Source organism: Xiphophorus hellerii, chromosome 10 (assembly GCF_003331165.1).
Source record: "Xiphophorus hellerii strain 12219 chromosome 10, Xiphophorus_hellerii-4.1, whole genome shotgun sequence".
Taxonomy (NCBI): Eukaryota; Metazoa; Chordata; class Actinopteri; order Cyprinodontiformes; family Poeciliidae; genus Xiphophorus; species Xiphophorus hellerii.
In genome coordinates this window covers 6690192-6704707 of record NC_045681.1, presented here as the reverse complement: position 1 = coordinate 6704707, position 14516 = coordinate 6690192, and the positions used below count along the sequence as shown (strand labels likewise).

At 38.0% G+C, this 14516-nt stretch overlaps 1 protein-coding gene across 3 annotated transcripts in view; it reads left to right on the top strand.

Annotated features, from left to right (window-relative positions):
* Nucleotides 1-1152: 1152 nt before the first annotated feature.
* Nucleotides 1153-14516, top strand: part of aclyb (ATP citrate lyase b) — a 28095-nt gene continuing 14731 nt past the window's right edge. The window contains exons 1-15 of one of the 3 annotated variants that reach the window (XM_032573547.1): nt 1153-1304; nt 4030-4208; nt 4437-4559; nt 7206-7268; nt 8604-8794; nt 9321-9400; nt 9503-9633; nt 10268-10386; nt 10624-10760; nt 11028-11089; nt 11857-11974; nt 12221-12375; nt 13673-13766; nt 13970-14026; nt 14422-14451. In XM_032573547.1, the coding sequence (XP_032429438.1) occupies nt 4053-4208; nt 4437-4559; nt 7206-7268; nt 8604-8794; nt 9321-9400; nt 9503-9633; nt 10268-10386; nt 10624-10760; nt 11028-11089; nt 11857-11974; nt 12221-12375; nt 13673-13766; nt 13970-14026; nt 14422-14451 (1516 nt within the window). In that variant the 5' untranslated portion in view covers nt 1153-1304; nt 4030-4052. The remainder of the gene's footprint in view (nt 1305-4029; nt 4209-4436; nt 4560-7205; nt 7269-8603; nt 8795-9320; nt 9401-9502; nt 9634-10267; nt 10387-10623; nt 10761-11027; nt 11090-11856; nt 11975-12220; nt 12376-13672; nt 13767-13969; nt 14027-14421; nt 14452-14516) is intronic. The other 2 variants (XM_032573549.1, XM_032573550.1) reach the window with 2 other exon arrangements.

Here is a 14516-nt window from a genome sequence, read left to right as displayed (position 1 = left end):
ATAAAATAGGGAGGAAAAATAATGATAAATGTGAGAGATGTGGAGAGAAAGAAAATGTAGAACACATATTGATGAACTGTAAGTCAAATGAACTCGAAAGGGAAGAATTAAAGAGAATAGTTAGAAATATGGGGCATGAATGGAATCTTAAAGGTATATTAGGAAATGAAGGAAACATAACAGATATTCACAAATTAAGGAAAGCATTGTTTATTTATCTTAAGAATACAAAATTAAAAAGTAGAATTTAATAGATATGAAGTAATGCTTCTACACACTCATGTACAGTAGGTGGCGGTATGCACCTTAAAGTTGCTTGTGATCCGCCATAATAGAAAAGAAGAAGAAGAAGTATCCTATTGGTGGTGATGAACCAGCCCAGGCAAGCAGGCTACGGACTTTGTTCGGTAGCCTGCTTGCTACTTGCTAATCAGTAGGTGGGGTCAAAACACTTGCGTTTCTCTCTCTCGCTTTTTTGTAACGAGTAACTAAACCACACATTGAAAATGTATCGGAGTAAAAGTACGCAATTAAGTTCGGAAATATAGTGAAGTAAAAGTGAAAGTCATCAAAAATTTTCATACTCCAGGAAAGTATGAAGTACTCCAAAATATACTTAAGTAAAGTAGTGAAGTATTTTTACTTCGTTACTATACAACACTGTTAGTAGTAGTAGGAGGATTATTGTTAAGAAGCAAAGAGAAAGTGAGAGGAGACTGTAATAAGAATGATATAAATTATATATTTTTTATAGATAAAAAAAATATTACTGTATTGACAAATGTAAACCGCTTCGAAAATGTACAGTATATTTTCAGATTTTTGCTTTAAAAACAGAACATTTAAAATAAAAAAAAAACCTAAAATCAGAAACAATCAAAACTGATGTGCTTTTTGAAACGTTCTGCTTATGGTTGTATTGCATATTTTAAGCAAAGAAAGTTGACCAAATGCAGTTGATTTTAATAAATTTAGTGTCTAAAAATAAAACCCCACTCCCATAAAAAGTAGGTCACCCATTTTGTTGTATATTTTTAACCGTCGAACGTTAGTTTTAAAATCCAAAGTTAATGTTTGTGATTAATGACTATGTGGGCGGAACTCACGTCACCACGTGACCATTTTTCAGCCAATCAGACGCGGGCAGGGACGTGTAATCGGTGGCCAGATTATGGTTCGACAGGAGGTTAGAGCTGCTAACAGAAACTGGCTCCGGTATAAGGCGAACGGAAAGGAAAAGCGGCGTTAGTTGTGGCTGGGGCGCCAATCCTTCACTTCAGGGAGGTGTAACGTTTATTCTCAAGGTAAATGTTGTTCCTCAGCTACTTTGCTTTCGCCATATTTTTTTATTATCTTGGTAGAGTATGCTAGCTAGCCTGTCAGCTCTTCGGGTTGTATGACTCAGAATGCTGAGAAGTTTGAAACAGAACTACAGCTACTGACAGTAACATAAATACGCTGCGTGGACATGCTTGTTGTGTTTTTTGTTAACATGTTAAGGTTTAAGGCGGTAAGTACGAAGTAATTCGCTTACAATTGTGGGAAAAGCAAGCCAGCCTTACCTAAAAGTCTTCCCCAAGCTATCTTTTTTGTTGTTATTTCTATCTTTTTATATATATATATTTTTTTAGCTAACAAGAAAAAAAAGCTAATGTGGTCATTGAGCTAGCTAGCTGGCTTCCTTCTGAGTCAGTGGAGTGGGTGTGGTAGTCTGGACAGGAGCTTCATTCATAAGTCTTCACTATGTGTGGTGCAGCTGGAGAAGAACTGAAGCATCCACGTTGACATCCACTGACCGCCTTTCTCCTCTTCTGTGGTTTCTGTGATGCTGCTGCCTCCGGTTTCAGCTCCCTACACATGAAACGCATCTACAGTGGTTGAAATTTCACGGCTTGGTCGCTTCAGACAATAGATTGGACACGAGTACTATGAAAACTGGGTCATCTGTCTGTGAAAGTTTGACAGTATTATGATGAAAGGCTTATTAGAAATCTTTTCTTGGTGTTTTAAAAGAAGCTGAAAAGAAGTCCCCATAAAATGTTATCAGTGATACAGAAGCTGAGTGTATTCAAGTAGCAATAAAAACTCATTTGAGATACTTTAAACCTTGCCCTCCCAGTCACCAAATTAGTTTCTGTCATTAAGTTTGAGCTGTAAACTAGGAGCCTGAAAGCAATTTGTGCCACTATTTGTACAAGCCCAGGTGACCAAACAGGTAAGGCTGGTTGCTGTTACTGGAGCAGCAAGATAACCAGTACCAAGTGCTGTTTTTCAAAATAATGGTATTTTTTCCTCCTCAGGCTGTTGTGTGAGTTTATATGTGCTGTTCAGTGATTTACATAATAGTTGAGATATTTTCTTCCTACCTCCATTTTGTACAACTAAGCAAAAAAATATTTAATACTTAAGTGATTGCATTTGAGTATTGTTGTTCTCATTTAGGATAAAAATGCTCAAAATTGTGTAAAATGGTTGGATTGAATGAGTCCATAAAATGTTATTCTTGTAAAATCAGTGTAGCTCTTGTATGTACTTTGTTTACTTATTCTAACATTTTTATCTCATGTACTCAAATTAAACCTCTTAAAATATGTGTCTGGCATACAAGAACATTATCTTAGTCCGTTCATTTTGTCTGTAGCTTTCTTTACCAAAAACATGATTCTTTCAGCTGCTGCACTGTAAAACATTTGAAGGTGATTTGACTTGAAAATTAGAGTCCACCTGTTGCCTTGAAAATGCAGTTTAAGTCAACAAGAAAATAGTTTTGGCTTTAACTCAGAAATGTTGATTTAGCAAGAGACAAGTTGTCTAAACATTGTTTTTTTAAGTTCATTAATCTTGAATTGTGAGTTTTAACTTAATGCAGCAATTTAAACTAAATAATTATTCCACAATATGCAAGAAAAAAAAACTTCCCTCACCTCTTTAAAGAGCACATATTTATCTATTATTTTCACTCACGACATCAAGTTAAAATAACTTGTTTTACTTTAGAATATTTTGAATTCTTATTTCAACAAAATGATTATCAAAATTTCTGATCTGATCATGAATTTAGTTAAATATCCCACTGAATTCTGCTAAACATTTAATGTGAACAAGACATTATCATGAAGTTTTAAAATAAAACACAAGAGTCAGATCAATGTAACGCTTCATCTCAGGACACAAAAACATGCCGCTAAGCATTTTAGTTTTGTGAGTGTTTTTATGATATTGTGTCATTTTCACTCCTGGTTGTCATGTAGTCAGAATCTCATTCAGGCCTTTATCTATTAATAAATTTATAAAGCGCTTTAGAACAAATTACAAGGAGATGAACAAAAATGTGGGCGATTTTAACTTATTTCAACTTAACTGTAGTTTCTATCAAATCATTATTGTGTAACTTGAGGTTGATGAATTATATAATCGAACAGATTAAAACATTTCATTCTTAAAACAAATAATCCAGTGAAACTCCAGTGTTGGATGTGTTATTGCAGCATTCCTCTTGACTGTGAGATGACCCGTCCACATTTGGTTTTGTAACTGGATTCCTCGCTGTTTTTGCAGGTGCAGCAATTCAGTTCAGCAATGCATTCGAAGGACCTTTTATTTCCGCCCTACTTTATTTGCTATTTTCTAAAAACACTGTTGTTTGCACAGAAATCAACATTTGCACTTCGGTGTTCACGTGGGAAATTTGTAATTCTTTACAAATTTAGGAAACATGCTAGAATAGTGCTAAAAGTTTTTTTTTTTTCTAGTCAATGATTTCTTTTCGCTTTTATTTGTTTTGTGTTTTTAAACTACATTTTTCTGCAAAGCACTTTGTTGTCTTGTTCATAAAACATGTCTTGCCTTTCAATCAGTTTATTCTCTTTGCATATTTATAATTTTCTTCACTTAATGTATGTATTGGTCCCTCTTTTTTCATTTTAGAGTCTCTGATTCATCCGTTTTTTTATATAGTTTTATTGCTGTTGGAAAATATCTAATGTTGCAGAGACCTAACCTAACAGTGTTATTCTTCTTCCCCTGAAGTCCCTGTCCTCTCCACTGGTACGATGTCTGCGAAAGCCATATCGGAGCAGACGGGGAAGAAGTTCTTGTACAACAACAACACATTAGCTGCCGTACAGAACCGTTTCCGCTACGTTAATGTAACCCCTGCCACCGACTTGAACCGACTCGCACAGGAGCACCCATGGCTGCTGACTGAAGTAAGTCCACTTGTTCAGGAAGCTCCTGTTTCTTTTTGTCATGTTGTGAAATCACAAGGCTCCCGGAGTCTCATGTTCCTAATTTGCAGGACATTGAGTCAGTTCATGTCTAAAAGCCTTTTATTCTGCTTGTGTGAAACAGTTGGAGACTTGTTTTCAATTCACGATGGAGCCAATAATGTTTATGCGCCTTTTTCCTTGATGTTTTTTTTCTTGTTCCTCCTGCAGCGGCTGGTGGTGAAGCCGGATCAGCTGATTAAACGGCGTGGGAAGCTGGGGCTGGTGGGCATCAACCTGGACCTTCAGGGAGTCAAGGAATGGCTTAAAGGTCACCTAATGAAGGAAATTACAGTGAGTCAACTGTTCTCCGTCTCATTTAGATAGATGGTGACTAACCTAACAATTAAAGAAGCAGGAAATCTGCCAGTGCCAGTTTGGGTGTCCTCTGATCAGCCTTCCTGTTATCTGCTGGAAGTATCGCTCTCTATCTCTCACAGCCACAATAAACCGATGTTTCACACAGTGTTGTCTCTTCTCAAATATCCTCTCACACAGTAATCAGGGCTCCTGTGGTTACTTTAAACCACATGTGTCAAACTGGAGGCGCGTGTGCCAAATCTGGCCCGCTGTAGCTTTTTATGTGGCCCTATATACTCCAAATTACATAAGTCCCTTCAGTTTTTCACAAATCCTCAGAATTCACACAAAATAAAAATAAAAAATTCTGATTTTACTGCAAATTATTCTCAAAATTGTTAAATGTTGGGTTTAATTGTATGCTGCCTTACTTTGTCAAGTTACAGTCCGTGATTGTTACGGCAAGTGGTAAAAAGTCACATTTAACATCGTACATTATTGCAAATATCAGAAAAATTCCTTATACATATTTCTAACTTGGCATCACAAAATTTGTGATTTTGATTTCAAAAAGGCACAAAAACAATCACAAGATCCTGGTGGGATTTATTAATATTTTAACAGTTAAATGGGTTTTATCAATACATTCAGGCACAACCGGCCCTTTAAGAACATTCAGATTTTTGATGTGGCCCAAATGAAACTGAGTTTGACTCCGCTGCCTTAAACTTTGCCCTCCAAGTCACCAAATTAGTTTCTGTCATTAAGTTTGAGCTGTAAACCTGAAGACCAGCGCTGCCTGAAAGCAATTTGTGCCATTATTTGTAGAAACCCAGGTGACCAAACCGGTAAGGCTGGATAATTATAAAACTGGAACGGCAATTTCACCAAGATTGAAGAGCCACACCTCACAATTTTCTTCCTACCCCCATCTTGCACCCCTAAGAAAACTATTTTGTACCCACATTCTTGCATATTTGCATTTAAGATTTGTTTTTCTTGCTTAGGATAAATAGTCATAAAATTGCTCAACAGGGGTGATGTCACACCGTGTGAGAGAGGAGTTTCAAGAGCATAGGAAGAACCCCCAAATTATTTCACTGTCGACAAAACAAAGTAGCAAAACATCCTTTTACCAGCACCTATTTATGATTAAATCAACTAGGCTTGTCATAATAATCAATAAATCAATTAATGTCACAATAAATTAAAACAAACTCAATCATTTCCATTGTCATGATTTATTGTTTCTCTTTTTTTCCTCTCTCTTTCTGCCAAAAACTGCATAATAAAAGTCTTCAGTTTGCTGCTTTGGTCTTGTGGAAAAAAACTATTTACCAAGCACTGTCGGGTGAAATCAATCAATCAGGTTTAATCATATATTGTGCACAATACAGAGCGCTTCTAGGACAATCAATAATGAAGCAGGTCTGGGTGAAAAGTTCTGCCAGGCAGAGACAACACAGGTTTTATACCAAGGTAAAGAGTCCAAAACATGGAAGAGACAGCCTGGTTCCTTTGCAGCTGCAGCAAAACGACTCCCAACCTTGTGTGTGTGTGTGTGTGTGTGTGTGGGTGTGTGTGTGTGTGTGGGTGGGTGGGTGTGTGTGTGTGTGTGTGTTTGTAGCCCAAACAGCTTCTTTTGGTGACAAGCATTTAATATAACATGATCAGCAGATGTTAACTTGTAGTAATTTTCCACCACAGTCTCAACAAGCCCATTTTTTTAAAGAACATTTTGTTTACAAAGACTTCAAAATTCATTTTATTTGTCGTTTTGTTTATTGTGGATATTTAAGATGTCTTCCAGTTCCAGTGTTAAATGTTCATTAGAATTTAAAGTTTACTGATCTTTGAGGATGTGTTCTTGCATTATTATTATTTTGGTATTACCATTATATTTCTTAAAAATGGTATCAAAACAACAATATTATCATTTATTGCAATAACTGATTTAACAATTTATCATCCAGCAGAATTTATCTTGACAGTCATAGAAGCAACACTAAACTGCTGTGAACAAATAAACTGATAAAAGCATCACAGACACGAGAAATGACCCCAAGTTGCATCAATTTACAGCCCTAATAAAAACACTTAAAACCCATTTATAAACTAAGTTTTTAAGAATTAATTCTGACTAGTTTACAGTAACCCTGTGGTTAATCAGATTAAAAATTTTAATCGTTTCACAGCCCTAATAAAAATACGACCTTTGTATCACCTGAAAGTGTTTTATTTTCATCAGATTGCGTCTATCTGTGAATATCATACAGTGTAAAAGTCCAACGGAGACACAAATTAAAATTAGATTCCTGGTAAATGACGTAACCGCAGCGGTAAACTGCAGGTGCTAAGTTGTACAAATAGCGCTTCTTTAGCGGATAAGTTTCTTGCATATGATGGCATGCAATCCAATGCCGGAGTCGGTGGGCTTATGTTTAGAGCTGCTCAGTGGTCCGGTGGGCTATTCTAGTCCACCGGAGATTCACACATACCAAACCGGCTTTCACTGTGGTGAAGATTCTCACTTCACCACAGAAGGCTGGCTGCTTTCCAAGGGTTGTATGTTAACTTCCTGCTCAATTAGCCTCCTTTATAGCCAGGCTGAACTAACCGGAGTGTGTTTGTCTTTGACAGGTTGGAAGGGCAAAAGGTGTCCTGAAGAACTTCCTGATTGAGCCATTTGTTCCACACACACAGGTAAGGAATGCTGGGTACTCTAGACGCCGAGTCCTATTCAGGCCACACCCCAACGACAATGAATGCTGCTTGTACCTGATTTATAGGTCAGGACAGAGGTCACGCTAGTCTCTTTTGTTGCCCATCATTTTGACTGATGGTGTCAAAAATATTCTGTCATTTTCTATTTTTATCCCTCAGTTTTTAAATGTTAACATAGGTTATTTTGATGCCTTTAATTTTTATGTAGTTTAATTTATATTCAACAAGTTGGACAATCCAGATCCCATCACAGATTAATCAAGCAGATGAACAGATCTAACTTTTTCTCTTCTGTGATTAAAACCACTGATGGAACGATGAAATTAACCAACTCCTCTTAAATTATGAGACGCCAGCAGCGCTTCCCCTGCTGCGCAGTCTTACAACTTCCTCCTGGTGGCATCTGGAGAATCTGAGCTACTATTCAAATCGAACCTAAAAATCCAACCCAACCCGGACTGAGTTCATAGACATTAATTCTGAGCCCAACCTGATTGATTTTAATTAGAGATAATCCTGACTTATTATTTTAATTAGGATTTTACTGCTTTCCTTTTTAGAGCTCCAGTTCAATAACTTCTCCCAGCTTTCATTTAACATCTTCCAGCTCCATTTAGATTTTTGTTTTAGCGCAGGAAAAGTCGAGCGCAAATCTGACTGACAGGATTTTATCTCCGCAGCTCAATCAGAGCCGTGCGCTTATTACAGTCTAATTAACTCATTACTTAATTTTTTTAACAAGGCAAACTGTCTACTTCTCCAGTTGAGCAATAAAGACAACGTAACGTTCTCTTTAGTTTTCTCTGCTCTGTACTGTAGGACTGTTAAACGCGCCACTTCAGCCAAAGCTTGAAATGGGCTTCTTAACCAGACGTGCTCCGAAGCGTCCTGCCCGTAACTCTTCAGCGTCAAAAAGATGCATTTAGTTCAGTGTCTGTCGCAGATGAAATTCAAAAGGGATGCTTTTTGGTATTGAGTGATTTAGTTACCTCAGCGCGATGTACTCTCTGATTACAGTTGAAAGCGTACTGCGTGTTTGCACCTTGCATAGCCAGGGGAGTGAACTGCAAACTGTCAAGATGACGGACGAGCTTCAGATTTTTCCGTCAATTTAAAAAAATTAATTTAAAAAAATTACCAGTCTAATACGGAATGGTACAAGCTACCTGTGGGTCAGGATAAACGATTCGTCTCAGATTTCCTGAGATGAACAAACTGAGAGTTGAAAGCTGATGTTCATATTGACTTGCTCCATCACATCCTGTCCAAACACAGTGTGACGTGTTCATTTGCTCGCGTGTTTAACTCGTACAGGATGAGGAGTTTTACGTTTGCATCTACGCCACGCGCGAGGCCGACCACGTACTTTTCTACCACGAAGGCGGAGTGGAGGTGGGTGACGTGGACGCCAAGGCCCAGAGGCTGACCGTCGCCGTGGACGACAAACTGAGCGACGCCCAAGTCAAAGAGCAGCTCCTCACACACGTTCCCGATGACAAGAAAGAGTACGGACAAGTATTTGTGTCAATATTTATACTTTCTCTTCTGGGGAGTAAATATGGAATGCCAGTCATACCGAAATATGTGTTTTGTTGGTTTTTAGACCAGTGCGGAAGGAGCTCACAGATTATTTTTGATACGGTTCAGAGCTGAAAATAAATTTGACACCTCACCCATTTCCTTCCTGTCTTCCTTTATAATCTTTTGCTTTTGAGATACTTTAAAAAGAGGAGCTGTTCCCCATGTGAATATTCTTGCGTAAGGAAAGAAAAAAGATTTTAAAAAAAAACACTCAAATGTCAAGATAACCTTTACTTCCTGTAAGCACAGAGATTCCCAGCCTTCACTGCAGCTCCTTTCCTGCTAGATTTGACCTTCAGTGACATATTCAACCAAACATCTTTAAAACATATTTATCTCTTATAAACAGGAGATGTATGGTCAATGGTGTTCTCATTAAGATTCACATTCTACCAAAACCTTTCACTCCTATCCTTCTCATTTGATTTTTATCATTTTTTTCTCTTAAAGTGTCCTGGCTAGTTTTATTGTGGGGCTCTTCAACCTGTATGAGGACCTCTACTTCACCTACCTCGAGATCAACCCTCTTGGTAAACATTTTATTATCTTATTTAGATTGAGTAAATAAAATTTTTTGTGACAATTGGTGGCTAGAATGTTAAAAAAAAGTATAATTTCACTTCCCTGACCAGTCGTCACAAAGGATGGAGTGTATGTCCTCGACCTGGCAGGCAAAATTGACGCTACAGCAGATTTTATCTGCAAGGTGAAGTGGGGTGACGTGGAGTTTCCTCCTCCATTCGGCAGAGAAGCATACCCAGAGGTGAGCTCAACTATCCTCCTCAGGTTCCTACCTTTGCTTCACTTTCATCGTTTTAACTATTAATGACTACTGAGGTGTCAGGTGCTTATTTGTTTATTCATCTTCTGAGGAGACTTATTTATTTTACAGACACTAGCAAGATTTAGGGTGCATTCACACCAGCCCGGTCTAGTCTGCTTTAATCAGACTCTAATTTAGGGGTTCATCAATTTATCGGCCAGCTGATTTATTGGTGCCAATTTCCTTAATTTTGGGAGATTGGTGATCAGCTGATTTTTACATATGAAGCTGATCTTATCTGCTGATGTTATCTAGCTTGGCAGAGGTCTAAGAATCAACCACTGTCCTCTTTTGCTCTCCGGTAAGGACGGTTTGACTGACAGATTGTGTCGATTCCTTCAGTAGTTCTTGGTGCAGCGCCCCCACAGGCGACAGGGGGAACGGGTTTTTCAGTTAGTTTGGGTCGTTTGATTCGGTGCAGTTTGAATGCGAACTACAGTTCTGAAAATGTAACAAATGCTGCAATTTTAACCCCCAATCAAACCAAATCTACTGGGCTATCAGATGTAAAAACACCTTAAATGGTGTTTGTCAGTAAATGTCTCCATCTTTACTGACATTTTTATAATTTCAGGAAGCCTACATCGCAGATCTGGATGCAAAGAGTGGAGCCAGTCTGAAGTTGACCCTGTTGAACCCTCAAGGCAGGATCTGGACCATGGTGGCTGGAGGAGGTGCCTCTGTGGTCTACAGGTAGCTCAGTCACTTTAAACACCTTATGAGCTTCTTTATTTTTCTGGTAAAACTGCATTTTTGCTACAAGTACACATACACACACATACAGTTTTACATATTTCATGTTTTGTCCTTCCTCTTTGTGGCTTGAAATTTGAAACCATCTCAGGCTTGTATGAGATTTGTTTACAGTTCCTGGTACCGCTTCACGTTTTCATCATCTGATCAGTAACTGAATGTTTTCTTTGTTTTTAGCGACACAATATGCGACTTGGGTGGCGTGGATGAGCTGGCCAATTATGGCGAGTACTCCGGTGCGCCGAGTGAACAGCAGACTTACGACTATGCAAAAACCATCCTCTCTCTGATGACTCGAGAAAAACATCCTGAAGGTAAATACAGATTAAATTTTAGCTGGTTTTCTAAGTAAAGTTAAAAAAAAAAGGCTAGCATTGAAACGGCTTTAGGAAAATCAACTTGTTTTGGATAAACCAGATATTTATTATTGATAAGTGGGGAGAAGCTTTCTTTTTAAATAATTGCTTTCCTGAGATGTCATGCGGTCAATATTCAGAGTGGATGTTGCTTTGCTCTCTGCATTTTAGGTGTCAGATTTCATCAAGAAATATCTGGATTTTAATTTATTTTTCTCCCCGCAGGGAAAGTGCTGATCATAGGAGGAAGTATTGCAAACTTCACCAACGTTGCAGCTACATTCAAGGTAAAACATGTAGACAGAGTTAGTTATATCAATTACACTTAGATCCCAGGATCTAAAATCACAGGAACTTCTGTCATTTTTAATTTTAAACAGAAGAAAACAACAGTATTATCTCTTAAGAAATATATTTGCCAAATTAGAGAAGTTAAGTCTGTCAGAATAAGCAATTAATCAATGAATTGCGTGATAAATAAAAAAGAGCTCAAAAATTTCATTTCTATTTTTTGAAGGGAAATTTTCATAATACATTTAATTTATAGTGTCAGTTGTTTGGTTTTTATTTCTGTTATTTATTATTTTGGTTGTTGTGCTTTGGATTTTTAAAATATCTTCAAGTTTCGGTGTTATGTGGTGGTTATAAAATTAAAGACATTGCTCTTTGAGAGGCCAAACATTGCACTACTTGAAAATATTCCAAAACAATAATTACTGTGTCAGTTTATGGCCCGAAGGCCTAAAGAGATGTGAAATTTTTATAAAATATTTTCCAGCAGCATCAAACAAAAGTTTGCAAAAGTAAAGGAGACCTCTTGAGCTGCTTCAGATTTTCATTAGAAGTGTAAATGTTTTTTGCATTTGATTTTTAATTCTTTAATGAAAATTATGTGCTACTTTTTGTGGTTCATCAAACAAAATCTTAACAGTTTATATTGAAATATGAGTTTACTGTTCTTGAAGAGGTTTAATCCATATAACCGTCGTTATAGATTGAACTGCTTTCACTTTTGGACACATTTTAGTGCTGAGCTGCCCATTTCCTCCCTCAGGGCATCGTCAGGGCCATTAAAGATTACCAAGGTCCTCTAAAGGAGCACGAGGTCAGCATATTTGTGCGGCGTGGCGGGCCCAACTACCAGGAAGGCCTGAGGGTGATGGGGGAAGTAGGTGAGTTTAATTATTTAGCGAAGCATACACCCTCAAAGATGAAAACCAGCAATCAGGTGTGTAGTGATGGAGTCTGACCCGAACATTCAGAGTCACATAAAGACGGTTCCAAAGTCGGCCTTCTATCACCTGAAGAACATTTTCAGGATTGAAAGGACTAATGTCCCAGTGAGATCTAGAGAAACTCATCCATGTTTATCTTTAGTCGCGCCTATTACTGACGATACATATTGTTTGTTTTTAAAGGGAAGACCACAGGTATTCCTATTCATGTGTTTGGAACTGAGACTCACATGACAGCCATCGTCGGCATGGCTCTGGGTCACCGGCCGATCCCCAACCTGCCTCCAGTCGCCGTCCACACCGCAAACTTTCTCCTCAACGCCAACAACAGCCCCATGGTACGTTCACTTCATCTCCATAGCTTCCTAGTGCAGGAACTATTGGTCAGTTATTACCGTATTTTACGGACTGTAGAGCGCATCTCACTATAAGCCGCACCCACAAAGATTAAAAAAAAAAAAAACAGGAAACGTACAGCAGCAGAGGGCTGCGTCCTAAATCTGCTATTAAGGACCCAGCCCTGCGTCTCCAATGCCCATGGATTCGTTCACGAGCTTACATACAGCGCAAGTACAGATTTATGGCAGCAGCCATCGACTGTACTGCCTCGAGGAATTTTAATAATCGAGGTACTCAAAAACTCGAGGAATCGTTCCAGCCCTAAACTGATCATTTCAGGTGGTCTCTTAATTTATATTTAGAAAAAAATCATCAAGCTATGGCTGATTCCAAACATTCAGCTAATATTTTAGTAAATTCATGTTTTCCTTCTGCTTTTTCGTTTTATGTTTTGCTTTGACTCTGATAATTCAGATTGCCCTTCAAGGTCGTTACAGTTTAATGGTTTGCAGGAAAAAACTTCCAGAGTGATTTAATTTTCCTTCATAAACTACGCACTTTGCTTTGGATGTCATCAAATTTAATGATTGCTTCAGCTGCTTTACATCCCTCTGAAAAATGAAAGCTGTTTGAGCAGAAAGCTGCACCAAATGGAGTCTCTGTTTCACTGTGAGGTTATGCAGTTTTGCCACTTTTTAAAACATATTTTCCATTTTTGGACCTTGCAAAATGAGCATTAGACATAAAGTCCCATACAGTACAGAAACAACATGAATCGGGACATGAATTCAGTCTAAGAGTCTTACACCAGTTGTTTATCTCTAATTTATTTATTTTATTTAACTATATTTATGTAGTAATGCATTTACCGTTGAGCTGTTTTTGAGAGCTGAAGAAAAGGTTATCAAAAATCTACTTTATGGTATTTAACTCTGGTATTTACAGGATTTTCTGAGTCCAGTCATGCGAGTTTAATCTTTGTATCATCCTTGAAACCAGTTTGTGCAGTTTTACTTTGTCCAAGCAAGAACAGACTTGTTAAATATTAAGTGATCTTTCTTTTATATTAGATTACACCATGAGGAAATTTTACACAGTAAACGTTTTATTTGTTTATTGTGCAAACTGTTTAAAATTAGTTGCTAAGGTGTAAAGCATCATTTACGCAGGTTTAAAATGAAGCAGTCAGTACAATCTGAGTGTAACTGGCTGAACTTTTCTGAAAAATCTCCTGTTGCGCTGCTCTTTTCAGTCGGTTCTGGTTCCATTAAATAGTTTCTCCCTGCTGTCTCTCAGACTCCGGCTTCATCAAGAACGGCTTCGTTCTCTGAACCCAAAACTGCAAATGACGTCACCCCACCCAAAAAGTCGAAAGCAGGTCTTCCACCAGGTATTTATGACTGAACCAGTCCCACATATTAATCACTTATAATTAGTTGTTGTAATTTATCCAGCTTTTTTTTCTCATTTATTTTCTTTTATCTTTGCTCCTTTATCCCTGCAAACTATTTTTTGTATTTTTACCCCTTTTTTTTCTTGGTTTTGTTGCTCCAACTGTCCTCATTTATGCTCTTCCATGCTTGTTTCTCTAAGAATCTCTCCATTCTTTACTGTGGCCTCTGAAGAATGTGGTCACAGATGGTTGGAAAGGTAAGCGAGAGGTGTGCCATGCTCTCACTGCGATCGGCTGCATTTTTAGGCTTCACATTTACACAATGGTACCCCTACATGTTAAAATTACTTAATTTTACTATTAAGATTTAGAAAAGTTGTTAGACTGGTTCGATGCCAGCTAGCAGATCTAGTTTTTTAATTGCAAATCTTTTAGATGTTCCTCCTTGCAGCAGCAGAGAGGCACGGCTTGTAGCAGCTGAGCTTTGCACACTCTTTCCTCTGCTGTGCTTTTAGAGGGTGTGTTTGCAGACATGAAGCAGTTCCCACTGCATTTTAGGAGTGTTAATGAGTGCAGAAAAGCCAGACTCAATTATTTTTGTTTTTCTTTCTTTGTTTTTATTGTCATAATTTCTGTTCCTGTGGTGTTGCAGAAGCTCAAGCTTCTTCGGTCTGCAGTGGAGGTATGGATGGATGTGAGAAACCTCCAGCCCCCCAACCCTTTTATTAACCTTCATTTGCCCCCTTG